Source organism: Symphodus melops (genome assembly GCF_947650265.1).
Source record: "Symphodus melops genome assembly, chromosome: 4".
NCBI classification, from domain to species: Eukaryota; Metazoa; Chordata; class Actinopteri; order Labriformes; family Labridae; genus Symphodus; species Symphodus melops.
In genome coordinates this window covers 27,032,114-27,054,133 of record NC_136694.1, presented here as the reverse complement: position 1 = coordinate 27,054,133, position 22,020 = coordinate 27,032,114, and the positions used below count along the sequence as shown (strand labels likewise).

Genomic DNA, 22,020 nt, shown 5'->3' with positions numbered 1-22,020 from the left:
AAAGATGACACTGTTGTCTTTGGACACCTCACAAACACCTGCTCTGGTGGAGTCCAACATTTCAACGTGTGTGGGGTTTAAAGAGGTGAAGAAAACATAAATGCTCTTTGGTCTTAAAACAAAGAGAAGTTTTTTTACGTCTTGAGATCTTTTCCATTTCAAGAGCTTCAATCAAAGCTTCAGGATCCTCTTTGGATCCTCTTGCCCCGGATTCAGATGAAACAACCTATCGTAAACCGTTCCAGAGTCCACGTCCTCAGCATGGAGGCCTGTGCAGGTTGAGAAAGGTGTACGCCCTGTGTGCCTGTCGTCCTCAACGTGGACAGTCTGGGTTCAAATCCGACCCATGGCTCCTTTCCCATCATTCCCCCCCCCCCCCCCCCATCTCCATCCCTTATTTTTAACTACCCTGTCTGTCCTTTAAAGTCCACCCCCCAAAAAATAAAAAATATTTCAATTAGGTCAAGGTAACTCAACCTTTATCAAACATCAACATCTAAATGCTGCAAACACAAATGTTGAATCTATTTCTTCAGCAACTTTAAACATGTGGTAGACACATTTTTATGGAGCTGACACTTTGCTTCATTCAACGTCATAGTGCCAAAGTGTGTATTATTGAAGTACACGATCCAAGATTTATATTGCAAAGGATACAAGTTTGTATAGTGTATTTGTACAAAATCCAATATTATATTTTCCAAGTAAAAGATCCAACTTTTGTTTTCATTGTTTTCATAACAACATTCAGACAGACAGACGTACCAGTTTATAATTAGACGTCAGTAAAGGCATTCAATTCATCAAGTTATGACACTCAGAAAGTGACAGACTGATTTACAAGAAACATCTTTCAGTGAACTGAAATCAATGACATTGATTTCATATCGTTCCCTGTTTGAGAGATAAAAACAAAAAAGATAAAATGCCAATGAAACAGAGATAGCTCCCACAGTTTATCTCTGCATATAGAATAAATCAAAACACTTTGTTTATCTAAAAGATCACTGTCACGACATTCACTAATGTGACACAAAATGGGTGACAGTTTATGTTTCAACGTAGTAAAAAGGTGCTTTAACCGTGGTGCTTGTGACGTCACCGTGGTGAATTGTGCAATGAGCAGGAATGTCTGGAGCTGGGGGGGAAAAAAAGAGAGGCAGGATAGAGACAACAGCAGCAGGCAGAGGGAGGAGTGATTCAATGCTTCACTTTCCGCTGAGATTCACAGCCCAGCAGGAGAAGTTTTAATAAACACCTCCTCCTCCTCCTCCTCCTCCACCTCCTCTGTGGGAGACACAGACAGGGTCCTCTCTTCCTCCAGCCCCGCCTCGGGCCCTCAGCAGCAGCACACCTGGACAGGTAAAGGTGTGGAGGACTTTGGTGTCTAAGACGGCGTGTTGTTGTGAGGCAGACACAGACTGGGCGTCTCTGAAAAGTAAGTTTATGTCAACCTCAAAGCCTTGATAGAAACCTTTAAAGTCTCCGGGACACTTTGTTGGCGGAAACGGTGAAAAAGTTCGAGGCTATACTCACCGTATAGTTCGACATGATTTTGTCTTCACTCACACTCTTTAGACTTTCTTATCGGGACAGGTGAAGACGAAGACGCCTCGCCGGCAATTAAAACGTGAATTAAGAGCGACTCTGACGCATTTTATGGCTCATAAAGAAGCAGCGCACAATGAAAACATAGAGACAAATCAGGTCGCCTTCCTGTGAGTCTTCAGTGACCAACAATTTGCTCAAATCTCGACTTGAATGTGCTTTACATGTTTCCTTGTTCTCCTTTTAAACTCCTGCAGTGATTCTTTGACTGCAGAGTTGAAATGTTCCTCCACATGTGCTTTAACAGTTTTGTTTGACATTTGTAATGTGTGCTCTTTGCTTTTTGGCTGTGTGTGTTTTGTTTTGGGGGGTTTTTTCACACAGAGGGAAACAGGCAGCATGGGGGAGGCAACAGTCAAAGAAGACAGTACAGTCATCACACGATCAGCAGAGGTAACGTTAGGAATGTGATTTGTACTTTTAGTGTACTTTGAAGTGTTATCCCCCCCTCCCCTAAGTTTGTGTCTTTATTGTGAAAGTATGTGGGCTCGTTTCCTGTGGATGACCGCTGTTTGGATGACCAGATAGAACAACTGCACACACAGCTGAAGGCTCTTAAAGTGAGTCTCTCGAGCTTTCTCCAAATGATCTGAGCATCACCTGATTCCTGGGTCACCTGTGAACGTCTAACACATTTTTCTTCAATTAGACGTGCAAGAGAAGGAGGCCTGTATCCATCAAGTTCTCCATAAAAGGTGTGAAAATGTATAATGAGGATGAAACGGTGAGTCGTGTTTGTGGATTTTAAATGAGAAGAAATGAAGATGCCCATAAATAAAGACGTAAAATGACCCTGTTGTCTAATTCTCACAGATCCTCCTGATGGCTCACGCTCTGCGTCGAGTCTCTCTTTCCACCGCCCGACCGTCAGACGCCCAGTTCGCCTTCGTCTCCCACAACCCGGGAAGCCCTGACGCCCAGCTGTACTGCCACGTCTTTAAAGCAAGGCACGCCAGAGCCGTAAGAGATGTCCAGCTTCACAGGTCTACTCGAACAAAAAACAGAAAATAGGGGGCGAAAACTTCGGGAGAACAGTTCCGACACAAAATGCCGAAGATGGCTTTAAAATGATGATGGCTTCGAACAAGAGGAGAATAATTGTGTTTTTAATCTACGAAAAACTCCTGAGAACGTTTTGGAAGGTGGAGTTTTTCCACCCTGACTGTTAAAGAAGTCGAAGAAGGCTATCACTCAAGCTAGCCAACAGTTTGGTTTATCAAATCAAAGTTTCCCCAACATTAAAGATGGCGTTTAAGTCGCCTCCAGCTGATCGTTTGTCCTCTTCTTGTCTCGCAGGCACAGTTCCTGAACCTGGTGCTGTGTCGCTGTTTCCAGCTTTCTTATTTAGAGAAGCACCCGGAGGAGGCCCAGGAAGACTCTGCGGGCTCACAGCCTCGACGCAACCCCTCGCTGCTCAACCGCGGCTTCCCTCTCAGCGTCAGCGCCCTGGTGTCCTTCAGAAGAGCACCTTTCAGGGGCTTGTTTCCCGGGACGAAGGTCTGAACCTCAACGTTGTCTTCTTGTCTCTCTTCCAATAACTTATCACGTGAACCTTGTTGTTTCTGTCTTCTGATGGACAGAAGAATCAAAAGTCCTCCGATGATCAGCTCAGCAGCCAAGACGAAGCCTGCCCCACCTCCTCTCCCTCTCTTGTGCGCAAGAAAGCCATCCGCACCAAAGTGTTTCGCTCCGGCGCTTACCGCTCCTTCACTTTCACGCCGCTCAAACAGCGAAATGCTCAGGAGCGCCTGAGGGAGTCACAAGGTGGGCTGAGTGTTCACAGGGCCTTTTCAAGGGTCAAAGAGTTGATTAGGTAAAGCCCCGCCTCCCCGCCCCCGCCCAGTGTTTGGTGATGGGCAGCCACTCACTGTGTGTTGTGGTGTCAGATTATTAATACATGTCTCACAGGGTTTTACCGTAGTTCTCCTTTTTAACGTCTCTCACTGGTGTTCAGTAACAGTTAAAACACGGTCCTTGGTTGAATGGGTTGTTTCATCACCACTGGCTTGTTTTCATCTCAATCCTTCCAGGTTAAGACCGAACATATTCCTCTCAAGAGCTTTACAATACATTTGCTATTTCCTGTTTAGTTTTTTTTTTGGGGGGTCCTTGTGGGATGTCGCATCTTTACATTCACGTAGATTTCCCTTCTTGTGCGTGAAACAGGAAAGGAACAAGAGCAGACTCGGAAAAGGAGATCCCGTGCTCCGAGCTTGGCCGAAACAGAAGAAGCTCTGGCTCAGGCTGTGTGGTGTTGGGATGGCATCGCAACGCAAGTGTCACTCGTACATTTCTCTGATCTAGCACCACCAAAGAAACCTCCTGTAGCCTTCGTCTCAGTGTCTTAACGGTTTGTGTTCTGTCTTTTAGTGACAGCAGCTACGCCCTGCTTGCGGATGATGTCCTGGGATCGTACCTCCTGTGCCCACATCCGAAAAAACCCAAATGTGGCTCTCTTATCATTCGATTCCCCTCCGGCCTGATCACTCACCTCGTAGAAAACACTCGCAAAGGGAAGTTCCTGCTGGAGGTAAATGTGTTGTCAGCGTAATTTCAAGATTAATAGCAAACGGCAGATGAATATTTTCCTTAACAACACAGGAAATATGTGACTGACTGGTTACTCTTTGACTCTAGTTAATGTATGAACAGCCTTCAGATTGTGATCAGTCTTTATTCAACATGTAATATTGATATGTTTTGTTTGTTTTTAAGGAAGCTTTATCAGGTAATTTACACCTTCAGTATAAACCCACATGAGTCTGATGTTACATTCTTAGTTTGAAATGTACATTTTAAAGTGTCATATTTAGTTTGGGTCTGCCTGTTTCAATAACATGGGGAGAGTTCATCAAGCTTTTGAGCAAAACATCCTGATAGGAGTCATTAAGTGGCTTCCAAAACTTTTTCTGACGGCCCCCCCTTTGAGATGAACATATTCAAGGTTCCCTGTGGATATTAACCTGTATGCCAATATCTTTAGAAAAAGTTCAGATCAGAAGAGTTTTTAAATTGCAATGCGATAAAATAGTAAGTATTTGGTCGAATTAAGAGTGAGAAATCCCACTCAAACAATTATGAAATATATATAAATTGATAGATATGTGTTACCTGGTTGTACCGGTTTTTTTGGGGGGTTTTTTCAATCCTCTTTTCCTTCTCTTTGTTGCAGAAATGTAAGAGTGAATTCAGTTCGATAGCAGAACTGATCGAACACTACACAGAGTCTCAGGGTGAGCTGCAGTGTCTGCTGAGCCACGCCCGGGTTAACCACTGCTACGAGTGGGAGGAAAATACCAACAAACCGCAGGCTGTGAAGCCTTACAAGAGCCCGAATAAAGCCAAAGCCAAGAGTACCCACAGGAAGGAATGGGTTTAGATCCCAGACTTGTGAGCTGCCAACGTCACCGAATCCAAACTAAGGGACACTTTCTTCGTTCTTTTGCACATATATAATCTTCTTTCGTGATCACGTGGTGTGTTTTGGGCTGCTTTACAAACTGTTTAACACCATGGGACTGATGACAGGCACTTCATGTAAATAGTTTGCAAGTCATTTTAACAAAGGGTACTTATTCTTCAAAGACGTTATCTTTTGTCCTGGCTGCTTTTTATATTTTAAATATATCTTTTTTTTAATTAATATTTTTATCCCGTGCCTTTAAGGCCTCAGAATTTATTTGTTTTTTAAGACAAGCAAACAACCTGAAAGTGAAAGAGTGTTAAATGATCTCTCAGGTCTTTGTACCTGATGGCATTTTCTTCAATTGAATCGTTCTTATCTGTTACCATTAGTGTGTAAGACAAAAAGGATATAAACCAGGAGAAAGCCTGAGCTGTAATACATGATAATCACTGAGATGTTTTATTCCTTGCTACCTTAGTGTTAGTGCGTTAACATGGCCTATAGAAAGGGGGGGGGAAAGGTTGGCTGTGTTGAAAGTTTTTGAGTTGCATGTACTCTTAAATCAATGGAAATATGTCTTTCAGTTCAATATGTCTGATTTAAGCTGTTGTTTGAAATGTAGTCCGTCCTGGGATTTGTTTTATCATGTAATTGTCCGTAACATTTTTTTTTGTCTGGTCTAAAAGGCTGCATTACCCGTTTACTTATATGAGCACTTGTCTTTTCCAAATGAGGCCAACTTGTCATTTTCAGTGTTGTTCATCCCTGTTTAAGATTAAATGACAGGTGAGTGAAACCCCACCCTGCTTCAAGTGTTTTATGCCCTCTTTGACCCTGAAAAGCAGCTTTGGTACAGGAAGAACATACGTCTTTAGTGTGGGCAGATTTTAAGTATCCATTTCTAAGACCAGCCAGTTGAAGGCACATCTAGCTTAACCCAATGCAGTCTAAAAGAACTGTCTTGCATAAATGATCGCTTCATGATGTTTTAATTTTCAGATAGTGTTCAAACTCCACCAACTCAGTATTTTGGAGGACATCATTTTCCATGTGGTCTAACCCAAGCTCGGTCTAGCCCAAGGACCCACCATTAAATTCTTCATGGAAAAATCCAGACCTAATCAGTTTCCCAAATGTTAAAACCAATCAAATGCATGTAATGAAACATTGTGTAGAACAAACTCAACTCAACTTTATTTATAAAGCACTTTAAACAGCCGTAGCTGTGACAAAGTGCTGTACATCCATGAAGAGCCATAAGTAAAACACTAACGGGGTTAAAACAATAAAACACTAAAACAAGAAGAGTCTCGTGCTGGGTTAAAAGCCAAAGAATAAGAATGTGTTTTAAGATGAGTTTTAAAAATAAACACATTTTAAATTTTAAATAAAGAAACCAAACAATCATTCTTAAAAAGCGCTTCATAGACTTAAAACAACTTGCATTTTCAAAACCCACTAAAAACACTGTGTGAGAAACACTCGTCTCAAGTGTTTCTCCACATCTACAGCTGTCATATTTGTGGGTAAGCTAAGTTTATCTATTGTTGCTAAAATACTACATCCATCAAAAGTAGGCCAGCAAATAGTAACAATAGCTACTGAGGATTTGTTCAACAGCCTAAATGTAAAATACATCTTTAAAGATTTAAGTTTTTCTTCAACAACTCCAGCTGTATAATAATTATTACCAAAAAGCAAGAAATAATCTGCCCAACACAAATGTCCTCACTTATTGTGCGCTGTTTACTAGCCTTGTTAAGAATTGAGCTAATTGTTTTTTTGGGTTGACTGGTTGTATCCTGTCAAGTGAGATAGCAAGACACGCACAACGAAATATCCCAGTCCCGTTCAGTATGTAGTCGGTCTAAATGGTCTTAATTTTCAAACTTCAAGTTTAGCTGAGCTGTGGATGGAAGAGACGTTACCATGGAAACAGAAGTTTAAACGAAAGAGAAAGAGACGGTTTTGTTCTCGCTCATAGTAGGTTTAATGGCAGACTTTATACACAACTTTAAACATATATTTTGGTAATATTTGTAAAATTATTTAACGGAACTAAACTCATTTGTTATGACCTCACATGTTCCTCACCCAAGATGGCGGCCGGTCAGTGGTCGTTTCATCTTTAGCTGTCGTCCGTCAACGGTTGTTTACACAGTTGCTAGGCAACTTCGCAACGCCATGGGAGTAAGAGCTGAATGGCAGGTTACAACGACACCTGACGAGAAGCACAACCGTGTGTGAGGAAATACTTAAATAATATTTTTTTTTTTGCCTGCTGGGGTTTAAAATCCTTTTGTTGCTTTTCTGTAGAGTTTAAGCGGGATGTGTTAGTCTGTTAGTCAGCAGTTTGCTTTCTCACAATGAAGGTAAGTAATTGAAAATCCAGCTCTGTCTGCTCTGAAGTAACACATGTTTTAAGCAACAGTTTGTTTGTTTTTTCTAGTGTTTTCTACTGCAAAATAATGTGGTGGAGTGACTGTTGAGTCACCATGGGGTCAGAGTCCGTGAAGGTGGTGGTCAGGTGTCGGCCTCTGAATGACAGGGAGAAGGCTCTCTGCTCTAACATGGTGCTGTCCATGGACCTGCACCGCTGCCAGTGCTTCATAGAGAAACCCGGGGTCGTGGATGAGCCACCCAAACAGTTCACTTTTGATGGGACCTACTTCATGGATCAAACCACCGAGCAGATGTACAACGAGATTGCTTATCCTTTGGTTGAGGTAAGCTTCATGGGACCAGTTTTGTATTTTCAGTGCCAATTCACATCTAACGTATATGGAGGTCAAGGCATTGAAAAAGTCGCTTGCCGGTCACTGGACACCCCCAGACCAACTACATATCTTATTGCGATAGACTGCAGACCTCATTATTTACTTATCGGTCTGCTGTCAGTCACTTTAAACGGTCAGCAGGTTGTTTACAGTAGCCTTGTGCAAAAGATAACATGACACTTTCCTCTTTGCACAGGGTGTCACTGAGGGATATAATGGCACCATTTTTGCCTATGGGCAAACTGGAAGTGGGAAATCTTTCACCATGCAGGGGGTGGTGGATCCTGCAGCCCAGAGGGGAGTTATTCCACGTGCATTTGAACACATATTTGAGAGTATTCAGGTATGCTGGGCTAAGTAATTCATCCCTTTAAAGAGCACATTTGAAACTTTATTTACAACATTTCTGGAGCAACATGCATACCTGCTTTAGTCTTGTGGTTTCAGTCTTTGTCCAGGATTATTATGAAGTGTTTAGCCTCAAAGTGAATGATATAATGTGTGTGTTTTTATGGGTAAGCTAGTGTGCAGAAAACACAAAGTTCCTGGTGAGGGCGTCCTACCTTGAGATTTACAATGAAGAAATCCGAGACCTTTTGGGAAGTGACACCAAACAGAGATTGGAGGTAAGCTCCATGTTTAAATATCATCTACCTGATATTGGCTTACCACAGATGGATCATTATTGTTAAGCTAGTTTTAAGTATGTGTCTAATATGTGTTCATATGAAAACATTTTAAAACAAATGTTTAAAAAAATAGGAATAAAACAATCAGTATCTCTTTTGGTCTTAATACGTGTCATAACAGTCGAGCATGCAGCTGTGCTACATCTGAAGCCAAATCAATGTTTTTTGTTTTGAATCATTATAAAACCTGTTTCCAAACGTTTCCATGGTGACCAGAGCACAGCAGTGTATGAGTCCTTGTAAGCTGACGTGTTTGAACGAGGTGTGTGTTTGTATTTGATAAATGCTTCAGCTGAAAGAGCATCCAGAGCGTGGGGTGTATGTGCGGGATCTCTCCATGCACACTGTGCACAGTGTGGGGGAGTGTGAGAAGATCATGGAGCAAGGCTGGAAGAACCGCGCAGTGGGCTACACACTGATGAACAAAGACTCGTCCCGCTCACACTCCATCTTCACCATCCACCTGGAGATCTGCAGCACTGGTGAACGCTACACGCAATAACTCAAACAAGTGGTTGATTCTGACCCTAATTGTTGAAATGACACTTTCATCCTCTGATATTAGATGTTCTCCTGTGTGGGTTTGAAGGGTTTTTTGTGATAGCTCTGTTTTGCACCAACCAACAAAAATAAAAAATAATAATAATAATTTACATAAAACTTGCAATTAAAAAAGTAAGTAATATGATAATTAAACAAAAAATACAATAAACCCATATCTAGTTTTAGTATATCATGGTGGATGTTTTGCTTTATGTAAATTCAGATGCAAACTTGAATGTGTTCCAACTGAATCCCCTTTCCTGAACATTTTCAGATGCAGCCGGCGAGGATCATCTACTAGCTGGAAAACTGAACCTTGTCGACCTGGCAGGAAGTGAGCGCCAGTCTAAAACCGGTGCTACTGGCGAGCGACTCCGTGAGGCCACTAAGATCAACCTCTCCCTCTCAGCCCTGGGCAACGTCATCTCCGCGCTGGTGGACGGACGCTCCAAATACATCCCCTACCGGGACTCCAAGCTGACCCGGCTGCTGCAGGACTCTCTGGGAGGAAACACGCGAACCCTCATGATCGCTTGTCTGTCGCCTGCAGACAACAACTACGAGGAAAGCCTGAGCACACTGCGCTACGCAAACCGTGCAAAGAGCATCCAGAACAGGCCTCGGATCAATGAGGACCCCAAGGATGCTCTGCTGCGAGAGTATCAGGAGGAGATCAGGAAGCTGCGGGCCCTCGTTTCTGGCCAGCTGGGCACTGCTAACCTTGCATGTAATGGAATATATGGTCTCTTACCTTAAGGAAAAAAGTGGGGGAAAAAACTTTGTAGAAGGATTTACAGTGTATACATGGATTGAGAGTTGTTTCATTCTCTTCTTTGTCAATTTATTTTAGTTCTCATTCTCACTAAAAACTAAAAAGCTCCCTTTTTCCTCTCATTATGATTTTGTCATGCAGCTCTTCTGGCTGCTCAGTCGTATGAGAAACCACAATGGCCACAGTCCAGCACCCCAGAAGCAGAGAAAGACAAGATTAAAGAGGCAACTACTAGCTTTTCCCACTCTCATATATCACTTCACATCTCTACATGCACTGAACGACCACTTGATTTATGGGTCTGTATTCTGCTGTCTCTGCAGGAGTACGAAGAAAGGCTGGCCAAGTTGCAGGCTGAGTACAATGCAGAACAGAAATCCAAGGCCAAGCTGCAGGAGGACATCACTGCCCTGCGCTCCACCTATGAATCGAAGCTGTGCAGCTTGGAGAAGAACAGATCCAGCAGGGGGAGCTCTGTTCTAAAGAATGGAAAGTCTTCAGCCCCCAAGAAGGAACTATGTAAGGGTTTCTTCAGTTAGTCAATCTGCTTGAAAGTGCAATCATATGAACACACCAAACAAAATCTGGATAAAAAAGCCAAACATCTGGAAGGTTGTTTCATATAGCTGCATTGTGAATAAAGGGCTGTTGCTACAGTATTTCCATCCCTTCTACTCTAACACTGCTATTGATTATGTTGCCTCCCAGCACCTGTGAGCTCTAGCTGTATCACACAAGTGGCTGAGGAAGAGCTCGACCAGAACACTGACTTACTGGGTCCCAGTGTCCATGTGGAGACTTCCATTACTGAGGTATTGTTTTATTAGCTTCCTCAACCATTACAGCTTGTCATAACAAAATGCAAAATTTACGAAACAATGGTTCCACAAATCCAATTATAGACATACAATAAACTTTCTAAATATTCTTTCCTGATGTTGGCGAGCTAGCAGGCTGTACCTTGTGCAGCAGTTGGTGTCCAAATATGTCTGGATGAGCCCATCGACTCCCCTGATCCAGGGCCTCTGGACCAGAAACATGTCCTGGAGAGGTTTGTGGGAAAACATTTTACATACGGAACCAATCGTTAGATTTGTTTTTTGCGCTTTCTCTAAGCATGCTTTAGTCTGTATCTGAGCAAACAAAAACAAAAGGGAACACCACTTTTTTTTAACTTCTATACCTCACCATGACAACTCATTAACTCAGTATCACTTGGACTGGCCATCGTTTGATCCATTCATTGCAATCTACCTCTGATTATGAGGAGGTTACTGCATATTATTACAACTTGATTAAAGGTAGAAGTTCAGAAACTGTTTTTATTACATATACAATCAGTTCTTTAAAGTAATACTGACCTCATGTTAAGGGGAGCATAAAGAATACTGACAATGAAGTGTTTGCAAAATAATGTTTTTATTTATGTTGATCTCCAACCATTCATGCACCTGTTTGTAGACTGCATCAGCTGGAGCAGGAGGTGGTGGGAGGCGAGCAGGCCAGGAACAAGGAGCTCCAGCAGAGACACAGTCAGAGGAAGAACCTGGCTGACCAGAGGAAAGTTAATCTTATCCAAGCTCTGTCGGAGAACAGTGAGGAGAGTGAAAATGTGCTGCTGAACGTCTACAACTCCATCCAGGAGGAGGTCCATGCAAAAAGCCAAATGCTGGTCAAGGTCCAGGGGAAGGTGGGTCACGGGGGCTATAGGACAAATTAAACCATCTTTAGGGCTTCACGATGGTGCTCGTCGACATAAGAATGACTGGAAGTATCTCTGTTCAGCAGAGCTGTCCAAGAAACGCATACATTTAAAAAAAAACCTGAAACATAAACACCAGGACTAATAATAAAAAATAAATAAAAATAAAATTTAAGCTCAAAATAATACATGAAAACATTTAGTGCAGAATAAAAAGACAGTAATTTGATTTATTTTCCAATGACAAAGAGGGATCACACCCTTGTTTTCCAAAATGATGCTGGATAATGTAGGACAACTGCCACATGTCTGAGCTTTAATCCCTAAACTGAAATACTTTGCAATATCACCATCTAAGTACATTTATCTGTCGTTGCAGCTGAAAGCAGCCAAACTGGAGATACGTGACCTGCAGGCAGAGTTCGAGGTCGAGAGGAACGACTACCTTGCAACCATCCGGCGTCTGGAGAGGGAGGGTCAGTTACTGCATAGCCTGCTGGAGCGGACCGTGCCCCTGGTGCGTCGTGACTGTAACTACAGCAACTTGGACCGCTTGAAGAAGGAAGCTGTCTGGGATGAGGAGGGCACCACCTGGAGGCTGCCAGATGTGATGGTGCAGAAAACATCGCTGCCTTCAGGTGAATATATAGGATCTATAAAAATAGATCCAAAGTGAGAGTAAAATTTGTGTTTAAAGATCCTTACGTAAATATCTGACTTCTCTCTTTTTCGAACACAGCAGTGGCTCAGAAACCTTCAGCATGCAGAGGTTCAGCTGCTGATTCTGGAGAGTCACTTATGGTGTGTTTTTGTTGCGTGCTAAATCATTGAGTCGCAACACACTGAACCAACAGCACAGAATTGTAACTCTGTGGGGATTTTTGCAGGTGGAGGAGGACAGATATAAGGAAATGCTGAACCGTAGTGCAAGTGAAAACATCGCCAGCAGCTACTTCAAGTCAAAGAGAGCGAGCCAACTGCTTGGAGTTGAAACCAAGGTTCACGGTAAGACCGGGACCTGCATGCTGATCCACAAATCACTAAATAATCTGAGATGTTAAAGACATACATGTCTGAGTATCAACAGTTTAATTAGCTAATGCCTCTATTTGAGACATCATTTCCTTTAATGAATCTGCTTGTCTTGAGTTTGTGGTCTTTGTTTGTCAGATTTAAAGTATTAACACAGTATTAACAGTATTTTTAAGCAATTTTATCCAAAAATAAGAATCCAAACCATTGATAGTTGTATAATATTTATCTTAAATGTTATACAAAAGATTTGAATAAAAGAGGATATAACTGAGAAGACAAAAGTGCTGTGACATTAAACCTGCTGATGGAGCTCTTCTCCTGCAGCGGTCCGCTCTCCTCCGTTGGTGAATGGGACGGCCCACCTCGCTGTGAGTGGTTCCACTATGAACCCACCTGTAAGCTCTGACTCTGTCTTTCCACGCCCTTTCCGCCTTGAGTCGTTGGCAGCCCAAGGGTCCATCGGTAAGGGGAAGCGCAAGAAGAGCAAATCTCACATCTTCAGTGAGGGGATTTAGAAGAGACTGTAAATTCCCTTTACCACACACTCTTTACACATCTCATTGTCAGCCATTGACTCAGAGACTTTATGTATTGGTCACAAAATGCTAACGGTAAGTTATTTAACTTCACGCTTCCCTTTGCCATACATGAGAACAGAATGCACCTTTTTTTGGACGCCATAAGCCCAGTTTTGTTTTTCAATGCTTATTTTCAGCACAATGATAACTACCTTAATGTTTGCACTGTCCCTATGATTCCTGCACTGAGACTCAAAGTCCAACTACCTTAATAATTTCCCAGCTAATTTATTCCCTACTTGCTGAATGTAAATCACTATTTTAACCAGTTCTGTTTTGAGCATTTTAAAAATCTTTAATTGCTGCTAAATAAAAAAGATCAAATTGACTTATCGACTTTTTGAATTCATTTACACAAAAGCCCTTTAAGCGTGCCATGTTTAGAGTAACGGACATGAAAAGGAGGTGATCCCAGAACAATCTGAGCCACCTTTAATATTCAGTAACAGGTCAGGGGCGCTGTTGTCTAGGCAACAGTGTTGATGGTAGTTAGAGGTTATCTCATGTTACTAATGATCTCTGGGTCATCAATTTTGTGTGAATATTTTCCAGCCTTGTAAAGACAAGTGAGTTTTGTGTTTAATGGAGCCAAAACAAGTCACAAAAAACAACATGTATTCCAACATAATAATGCAAATCAAATAATCTTATGGCAGTTTATATGCAGATAATAAATTCAATGTTTTTTTTTTGTGCTAAATCTGAAACACATACAGTAGATGCATTTGTTTCTCTACTGATGAACTCAATCCTTTCTGCAGCTCACTTTTCTGTCCGAGTATCACATTTCCAATTTTGGCTCTGGCCTGATTTCTTCATCCATTGTTTATTATTACTTGACCGGCAGAGAGCCGTGTCAGTTTCAAAATTTGACACCCTTTTTACGCCTGTGCACAGACATACAAGACACAGACAGCAGCCCATTAGGCGAGCTTCCTGCCTCATCGAGAGAGAACACTGCCGAGGCCAACGGTAATCGTCTGTTACAATCATCAACCACACGCTAATTCAGTTACTTCAACACTGTTGCATAACATGAGCCATTAAATAACAGTTCAGCTGAGTCAGTAAGAGGAATTAGACGTCTCGCATGGAAAGGGATGTGGATAAAACGGAGAGGAAAACATTGGTCGTGTAAGTTCACACGGAGGTAGGGCTGAAGATAATCGGATAATGGAAGAACAGCAGAGCAGGTTTTCTCATTGCTGGAGTGGATTGTAAGATGAGTAGTATGACTGTAAGTGGGAGGTTGGATGGCACAGGTTTTAGAGGGAGGATAGTTTGACTGAATGAAAGGCCCTTTGCTTCTTTGTGCTATTGAACAGCTCAGACGAGAAAGGCAAACGTTTAAGAGCTCATTTTAATCACATTTCAAAAATCCCAACTTCTTTATGTTCACATGAATTTTAGAAAAAAAATAAATTACAAAGTGGGTAAAAAATAATCATTCTTTGATTCTCATTCCAGGTTATCATTCACAGTATTTAGATAATGAAAGAAACAATTTTAACTGTATAAAATAACTGCAGAAACAAATCAGTTAGTAAGTCAAACAAGAGATATTATTCATTCATAGTTGGTTTAGATTTTTAAAAAATCCCCAAAACATTTTAAATTTTACAATAATTACAAGCTGCATTGACTTTTTTTTTTAAAGACAGGTTCCAGGGAAAGTGCTTACCAATCCACCAAGGTCAAGGTCAAGGTCAAGGTTTCTTTATTTGTCTCCCTGGGGAGAAATTTGTCTCGGATGTGGGATAAAATTGCTGCTGACAATACAAGAAATGAATAAAACACAGGCACATCCGTGAACAAAGAAACAATCAGAAACAACAAAGCCTGTGTTATACATGCAATGGACTTCTGAACACGTCAGAACATTAGAACGCAAAATGTCTTTCTTCACGGTCTGCTGGTAGGCAGTCTGTGAAATGTCCCTGTGTGCCCAAGTGTAAAGATAACTGATAACTGTCTGCAGCAATTGGACAGGTTGTTGATGTTGTTCTCCTTGGCTTTCCCGACTTCATATTATTTTTTTGTGCATTGCTTCCAATCTTATTTTGATCTGGTGGATACGTCCAAATTCACGAGTTTGTGATACCAATGATAGATGAGGCTTTCTCCTTTTTTCACTTTCTACCCAAACATCCAGACGACCTTCACGAGAAAATCCAGTAGATCGCATTGCGTCAGTAATGGATAATCTCTTGCTCTGAGCTGGATGTTGGAGAGGGCAAGTCCGGACAGTGTCCAGAGTTCAGATGAGAAAACGCCTCAAGTGAAAGAACATACTGTATCTACTTTCCAATCAATGCATTAGTGTGGGAGTTTATTCGGTAACCACAGTATTCTGCTTTCTGTTTGTAGACCACATAGTAATGACCATGTGCATTTCAGTAGGCTTTTTGCTGTCTGCAGAAAAACAGTTGGTGCAGAGAGTAAGAGAGGCCAGCTGCTTTAGCTAGAACCCATTGGCTATCACCTGAAGTCCTTTCAGTGGTTTTTTAAATCTCTATTTAAAAAAAAGCAGCGATGAACATCTTGGTCTAAGACTCAATCACTTTCTGAATAGCTTCACCAAAAATGTACTGTTTTTCCAAGAAGCGTTATTTTTTTGACTTCGTTAGATGATAACCGAGGACTTCAGAGATTGGAAAGTTCAGGGATGGAGAAGATAAGAGGTCAAACTGACACAGAACTCATGCGAATCAATAAATGTATGCTGCATTTAACCTTTATAGGAGCATTTAATATTCTTCAGTTAATCAGATGATGTGTCTGTATTTGATTTACTTCTAATATATAAACTATTTCGTACTTACATTGCTGAATTGTGATGTTATAGATGTAACAGCGGTTTGAAAAACTGGTTCTCATGAATGCAAGTACCCATGACCTACATTACAAATGCTGGTGTTGTCCTTTTGTTGTCCTCATGTTCTGCTTTAGTTGACTAAAGTGCAGCGTGCCAAGTCCCCACTTAATGCTCCAACTCTTAAGCTGATGGTACTCTTAAGCTCTTTCTCGGCAGACCTACTTCTGCTGTTTCTCTGTTTAGATTTTGAGCAGTCCAAGCTTTCTGAGCGCTTCCCTTCGATCAGCTCCCATTCCAGGCACCACCATCACAGTATATGGGACTGTGTTTGATGGTTTGTTGGGTACAGGTTGATCTGCGGTGGAGTTAACAGGCTTGGTGGCTGTGTTGTGTTGCAGTTGAGAACAGTTTCCACTACTGTGGTTGTCAATAGTATTAGATCGCCCCAGACCTGCTGGCTTCACTCCATTGGATTGGGTTGGACTTGAGACAAACACAGGCTGTTGCTCTTGTCTGGAGTAGTGATGGAAACTGGCACTGCTCTGTAAAGGCTTGGCCTTGGGCTCTGCTCGCATATGAGGGTGACAAAACGATGGGCTTCTTGATGGGTTACCATAGGACGGACCTTTTGTCAATCCATCAGATGTGCTATCTAAAGAAGGGAGAGATTCCTGGGGAGACAGAGTTGCTGCTCTGTGATTCTCCGGCTCTTGGTCTTGCAGTAAGCCCAGTTTCTGCAAAGCTTCCTGTCTCACAACCTTTGGATCGGTTACATGCTTGGTATTGTATGATGAGACTTTAACGGATGCTTCTTTTTGTGTTATCACACATTTGTTGGCAGGAAACTTTTGGGGTTTAGGGGCCACAACTGGAGGACTCGTCTTAGATATAGAAACCTCCGGGTGGAATCTCACGGACTTCGGAGCATTACCAAGATTATGGGTTTCTACTGTGGCAGGAAGCCGCTTGTCTGATTCGATAGTATGATCAATTGTGGGACATAATGGTGTCTTCTTTGTTGAGGCACTCCTTCGAAGGTAAAAAAGTGCCTCATAGGACAGAGGTCCTCTCGGTAAAGGAGCTTCAGCTGTCTTAGGTGGGTAGTCCCTGGGTTTGGTGGGAGGAGATATCACAACATTAACTTCCAAAGGTACTTGATGAGCAACAGGTTTCTGAATTTGCTGGTGACCAAGTTCTTTACATGTAGGAGTGACCTGAGGCTTAGAGGGACATTTTCTGTCTTTGGGGAGACCTGGATTAGCAATGGGTACGGTACATGGAGAGCTGCTTGCCACAACAAGAGGTGTAGGAACCAGATAGCGTTGCATGGGTTTGACGTCACCATTTTCCTTTACGGGTTCTTCATAGGCATGTTTAGGAGAATCTGAAAGACAAACAAGCACAACTCATGTCAAGTACTGAATTGACTATTGTTAAGTTAACTCGACATTAGCGCCCAGGAATTAACTCACTTTTGAGCTTGCTTTTGTTCATGGAGGCTGAGAGGTCGGCCACTTTGTTTGCAAGGTTGCCAGGACTGGGCAGTTGATCAGGTTCATCGTTGGAGAGTCCACTGTCTTCCTCGGTGTCCAAAGACTCAATCGTCTCCTCCAGAAACATGAGACAGGCCTTCTCTTCAGCAGACAGGTGCTCCATACTATCATCACTCTGAAATACATGAAATTAGGCTCTCTATTAGACTCTAAAATGAGATGTCCCAAAAGTAGGACTCAAACGATTGTCCAGTCCACCAGGGTAAGGTCAGGTACTTACAAAGCCAGAATTGGCGCTAACGACACTGTCACAGCTTCCAGCACTGTCCATGCCATTCATTGTCTCCAATCCAAGGCCACCTGGCCAGGTGTCACTTTTAGGCATCTCGGGGTCCTGCTTGTCCAAGGTTCGGGAACAAAGACTTTGTTTACTCTGTAAAGAGAATACACAAATAAGTCAAATGGGTTCATTTGTCTGTTGAACCAAACTCTTACTGAAACGTCACCCTAAACCAGGGTATGAAACCAAACCGTGACCTCTGACCACCATCACACCCTTCTTGTTGAGCCTTTAAAAGAGCCACATTGGCAGTTGTTTATGAAATTTATTCAACTGTTTTTTCCGTAGGCGACTGGAAACTAGATCCCCTTAATGCTGATGAGAAACTGGCACTGCGACAGAAGGTTAGCACAGAGCTATGGTAAAGGGTAAGCAAAAACCGTACTTAGTATTTAAAGACAATACAATTTATTTAAAGACAATACAATTAGTTTAAATACACTTTTCAGAATTTTCGGATATTTAAAAACATTGACGACGCTTTAACAAACCGTTGGCAACCTCGGATCTCAAACCTTTCATCACAGGAAAATCTTTTGGCTTTAAATAGACTTTGGCTTGCTCTATAAATCGTCCCCTATTCATGAATGGCAGTTCAATATTAACAGCATGGCTTGGAGTCAAGCAAGCTTTGTTTCCAAAGAGTTGTTTTTGAACAGTGATCGGCACCACAGGGGGGGGGGACTAAATAGGCAGATCAGGCTCATCTGTGTTTACTATTAGCTCAGGATTACATCTATACTATTTCCAACATGCAAAAATAACCCAGAGTTATGTCAACCAAGGATTAAAATATTTTTAGCCTTAACATAGTGTTTGGCAGTGTAAGGGCTGCTGGTTATTTATTACTTGTTATCTACATACCTAAACAGTCATCTAAATTTGAGTACTTTATGGTGCTTTCATTCAGTAAAACTGTCTTTGCTGACAGACACTCTTTGGAAAACTAAACTCTTTTTGTGTGCTGTCAAACCCTGATGGGTGCATCACTTAGGAATCATTAGAAGAAACAGAAGATAGAAGATAAATAATAAATAAATAAATTCACAACATCAGTGTTGTACATCCTGGTCTTATCTCTGATGACAGCTCATTTTCAACAGATGAAACTTCAGCTTTAAGTATTATTGTGTCAAATGGGCTGTGCAAAAGAACTGTAGTAAAACGTCCGAGTTTCTGACAGGTCTTCAATACGATCCATGCTCACAACTTAATATCTTTGCAACCACGGTTCACAAGAATGTAAAGAGTTTCTATATAAAACATTTGAAAACCCCCCACAATGGTCTTTTTAAACTGGATTTGTTTACATATACAGACAATATATGACTCATGAAGCTAGTTTTCTAAATTACTCAGTCTCAAACGTGGCATCGCATGTAACCGTGTGGTGTGTTAGACAGTAGATGAGCTTTCTGATGAATGAACAAGCCCTCGCTCTCAAAGGGTTTCTGGTTATTGCTTAGTTTGCTCCTGAAAGATATCTAACTAGTCATCCTCACTTCATGTGACTCAGATTACAGCACACATGCCACTCCTAATCTTCTCAACCGGATCAGTTTCAGAGGGAGTAGAGGGCAGTAGAATTGATCACCTGAAAGCTACGTGATATCTACTTTGACCACGTAGTCCTAATGGAACATGTAAAACTGAGTGTATGTTCTTTCACAGGCATTACCACTCGTGTTAATGAAAACATCCCAATCATAAACAAGAATAGCATTCACCACACTTTTGATTTATAACACTTAAAACAGCACGTTTCTTAACTAAAAGATGTTTAAATATTCCTACAAAGTGCATCAAAGAACATATATTGACATTTGAAAGTATCTTCCTGATATTGCATTTATTTAAACTTCACAGTTAATTCTTCAGGTTGTTTAACAGCCTCTTAAGTATGACACATCTACCAAAGAAGCGGATAATGCACCATCCGCTTTCTGCTGTAACTGTAGAAATGGAGCATGAGGTTAAGTATAAAGAAACCTCTGTCTGATGTGAGTGAAAGAATGTCTGCTTTTCCCCTATTTTGGATAAGTTTCAACACCTGAAAGGCGAGGACAGAGAACCAGGTCGAGAGGCACAAAAGCACTCCTGTTAACTGTTCATGCTTTGCTGTGTTATTCCATCCCAGTAAAACTTTATCGCCACTATCACCTGGCAAACTTGGAAGTCTCCTCGACTGTATGCAAGTCAGCGTGGGAATCTTAAAAGTGTAAACTCTGACATAACATTTATTGTCTTTTAATGTGACACAATCTGGGTTGATTACATGAGAGCAACAAAAGCGCTGCTGTGACCTGCAGGTATCTGAAGCACTTTACAGAATTTCACATTTTAAATGTTAAATCGTAATCAAATGTCTCTTCTGCTGAGTATAAAGTATTATATAGGTCCTGTATCGATAAGGGAATAGTTTGACTTTCTTTTTTCCCCTTCTCCTAATATAAAGACTAAAGGGACAATAGTTAGTCATTAACTCTGGTAGACCGCCTTTATTGAGAGGACGTCCGCTGCAAATACATCAAAATGTTATCTCTGTATAGATACACCTATCTACACAGGAGCAACTGCCACAGACAGACCGAGCTTATAGATTCAACAGAACTGAATCAGAGGTCGAAGCAATAAATGGAATTGTATCTTTGGTTCAATGACACAGTGGCAGCTTTATTTCGATTGTTGCTATAAAAGAGCAAATGAAACATGTTTTATTATCTGATGCTTTAAGATTATGCAACTTTTTTTAATGTTTACTTCAACCCTCCTTTCCTGGCCTTTAACCCCTTACCTTTACATTCCCTAAGTATGTCTAATGTACAATGCAATATAGGGACTCCCTATAAAATACACAAAACATCTTCATCAGAAGATGTTGTGCAAGAATGACACTTTTTCTCTCAGTCCAGTTACTACAACTAAAACTGATTTAGCCTACAAATAATATAAAAGCAAACTGAGCACTGAAAATATCATACTATAATTTCAACTTCTTTATACTTATACTATATCGATAGTTCAATCGGCATATATATTTACACACACACACACACACACACACACACACACACACACACACACATACATACATGTGTTTACATATGTCAAACATAAAGTGTTTTAAGGACCTCGAAGCAGATTGAATTGAACACAAACATGATCAGTAGAAACTGTAATAGTTTGGACACATACCTGTTTGATCTCCTTGCTTCAGTCGGCTGTCCATCTTCTGCTTCTTGGTCAAGTGAAGACGGTGAGAGTGAGCGGCTACAAGATACCTGCATGAAGGACTTTGCGCTGGAAGCTTTCAGCCAATCAGAGAGCAGCATTCTACCTAAGACGCGCGTCGCCATGGTAACGTCAACTGCTGTAATCTGCTAATCAGCGCCGAGCTCTTCTGTTGTGAGGCTCGTGACCGAAAGATACCTCGTTATTATCGGAAGAAATATGAACCAATTAATGCTAGATACGTTTTTTTGTTTGTTTTTTTTAAATGCGACATTAATTTTACACGAGCTTGTTACTATAGTAACCTGTGTAAACAGTATTAAGAATAGTATGTGAGTGACGTCACTTTTTAACATCCCTTTTAACATAATATTTAGGTTAGTTACACATCACATAAAGACATTCATGACAATTCTTTGTTCATTTCTTCAAACATTTTAAAAAGTTAATGTATAGAAAAATAATTTGAACTGGTACAAATGATAACATTTGGCGTATTTCTCAAATAATCAATGACTAAGTGCAGGACATTTCAGAGATATTATTCAAACAGTGTTTTTGCATAAACAATAGTCCCAAACCTAAATTAAATTGTCATCAAATATAAAGAAGTTGAAAGCCGGTAATAATAAAATGTTTTCTTAAATTATGAAATTAAAAATTAAATCGACAGTTGTGCAATAAGACGCAGAGTATGAACTTGGTATGAACACAATAAATTGCGTTCATACCAAGTTCGATCGCCATGTCAGCCAACATAACAGAATGTTTTACATCCAAAAAATTAAAGTGATGATTAAAAGGTTATTAAATTCCAAGGAACAAGTCGGAAAGAACTCGGCTACTCTGAGAAGAAGCCCATAACCATCCCAAATAATGCCACAGCATGGTGATGGATGCTGATGTCCTGCCATGCATTCGTTTCACCTATCAGCTGTCAGATTTTTAAAAAAAGTAGGAACTACATTTGATTATGAAAAAACAAAATGAAATGTCAACAATAATGAAGAAACCACAGGCTGTAACCTTTG

General features: G+C 41.1%; 3 protein-coding genes across 3 annotated transcripts; 2 read left to right on the top strand and 1 right to left on the bottom strand.

The window, feature by feature from the left end:
- Window positions 1-1,228: 1,228 nt before the first annotated feature.
- Window positions 1,229-5,815, top strand: sh2d5 (SH2 domain containing 5). Its single transcript, XM_079342158.1, has 10 exons — window positions 1,229-1,438; window positions 1,933-2,001; window positions 2,088-2,168; window positions 2,258-2,332; window positions 2,422-2,568; window positions 2,905-3,105; window positions 3,189-3,372; window positions 3,775-3,880; window positions 3,979-4,138; window positions 4,781-5,815. Exons 2-10 carry the CDS (start codon window positions 1,948-1,950, stop codon window positions 4,985-4,987), a joined length of 1,215 nt encoding a protein of 404 aa, XP_079198284.1. The 5' UTR covers window positions 1,229-1,438; window positions 1,933-1,947; the 3' UTR covers window positions 4,988-5,815.
- On the top strand, window positions 5,021-13,438 carry kif17 (kinesin family member 17). Its single transcript, XM_079342467.1, has 16 exons — window positions 5,021-5,781; window positions 6,969-7,386; window positions 7,464-7,740; window positions 7,988-8,134; window positions 8,316-8,417; window positions 8,773-8,962; window positions 9,298-9,750; window positions 9,937-10,019; window positions 10,119-10,314; window positions 10,504-10,607; window positions 10,746-10,846; window positions 11,257-11,485; window positions 11,877-12,135; window positions 12,237-12,298; window positions 12,385-12,502; window positions 12,857-13,438. The coding sequence occupies exons 3-16, from the start codon at window positions 7,510-7,512 to the stop codon at window positions 13,045-13,047; spliced, it is 2,466 nt and encodes an 821-aa protein (XP_079198593.1). The 5' UTR covers window positions 5,021-5,781; window positions 6,969-7,386; window positions 7,464-7,509; the 3' UTR covers window positions 13,048-13,438.
- A 1,018-nt stretch (window positions 13,439-14,456) lies between these two features.
- Window positions 14,457-21,472, bottom strand: LOC306822073 (specifically androgen-regulated gene protein). The gene is made up of 4 exons (XM_079340804.1): window positions 20,954-21,472; window positions 17,699-17,851; window positions 17,398-17,593; window positions 14,457-17,309 (listed from the first exon to the last, which is right to left on the bottom strand). The coding sequence occupies exons 2-4, from the start codon at window positions 17,801-17,803 to the stop codon at window positions 16,165-16,167; spliced, it is 1,446 nt and encodes a 481-aa protein (XP_079196930.1). The 5' UTR covers window positions 17,804-17,851; window positions 20,954-21,472; the 3' UTR covers window positions 14,457-16,164.
- Window positions 21,473-22,020: the final 548 nt, after the last annotated feature.

What these genes read in the sequence shown, in the direction of transcription:
- kif17 (XM_079342467.1), top strand. Translation starts at nt 7,510, where the DNA reads ATGGGGTCAGAGTCCGTGAAGGTGGTGGTCAGGTGTCGGCCTCTGAAT. An exon ending in ACACCAAACAGAGATTGGAG is followed by an intron (nt 8,418 to 8,772) that starts GTAAGCTCCATG and finishes TAAATGCTTCAG; the next exon opens with CTGAAAGAGCATCCAGAGCG. An exon ending in CCTGGAGATCTGCAGCACTG is followed by an intron (nt 8,963 to 9,297) that starts GTGAACGCTACA and finishes GAACATTTTCAG; the next exon opens with ATGCAGCCGGCGAGGATCAT.
- sh2d5 (XM_079342158.1), top strand. Translation starts at nt 1,948, where the DNA reads ATGGGGGAGGCAACAGTCAAAGAAGACAGTACAGTCATCACACGATCA. An exon ending in GCGCCTGAGGGAGTCACAAG is followed by an intron (nt 3,373 to 3,774) that starts GTGGGCTGAGTG and finishes TGCGTGAAACAG; the next exon opens with GAAAGGAACAAGAGCAGACT. An exon ending in AAGGGAAGTTCCTGCTGGAG is followed by an intron (nt 4,139 to 4,780) that starts GTAAATGTGTTG and finishes TCTTTGTTGCAG; the next exon opens with AAATGTAAGAGTGAATTCAG.
- LOC306822073 (XM_079340804.1), bottom strand. Translation starts at nt 17,803, where the DNA reads ATGCCTAAAAGTGACACCTGGCCAGGTGGCCTTGGATTGGAGACAATG. An exon ending in TTAGCGCCAATTCTGGCTTT is followed by an intron (nt 17,594 to 17,698) that starts GTAAGTACCTGA and finishes CATGTATTTCAG; the next exon opens with AGTGATGATAGTATGGAGCA. An exon ending in GAACAAAAGCAAGCTCAAAA is followed by an intron (nt 17,310 to 17,397) that starts GTGAGTTAATTC and finishes TTTGTCTTTCAG; the next exon opens with ATTCTCCTAAACATGCCTAT.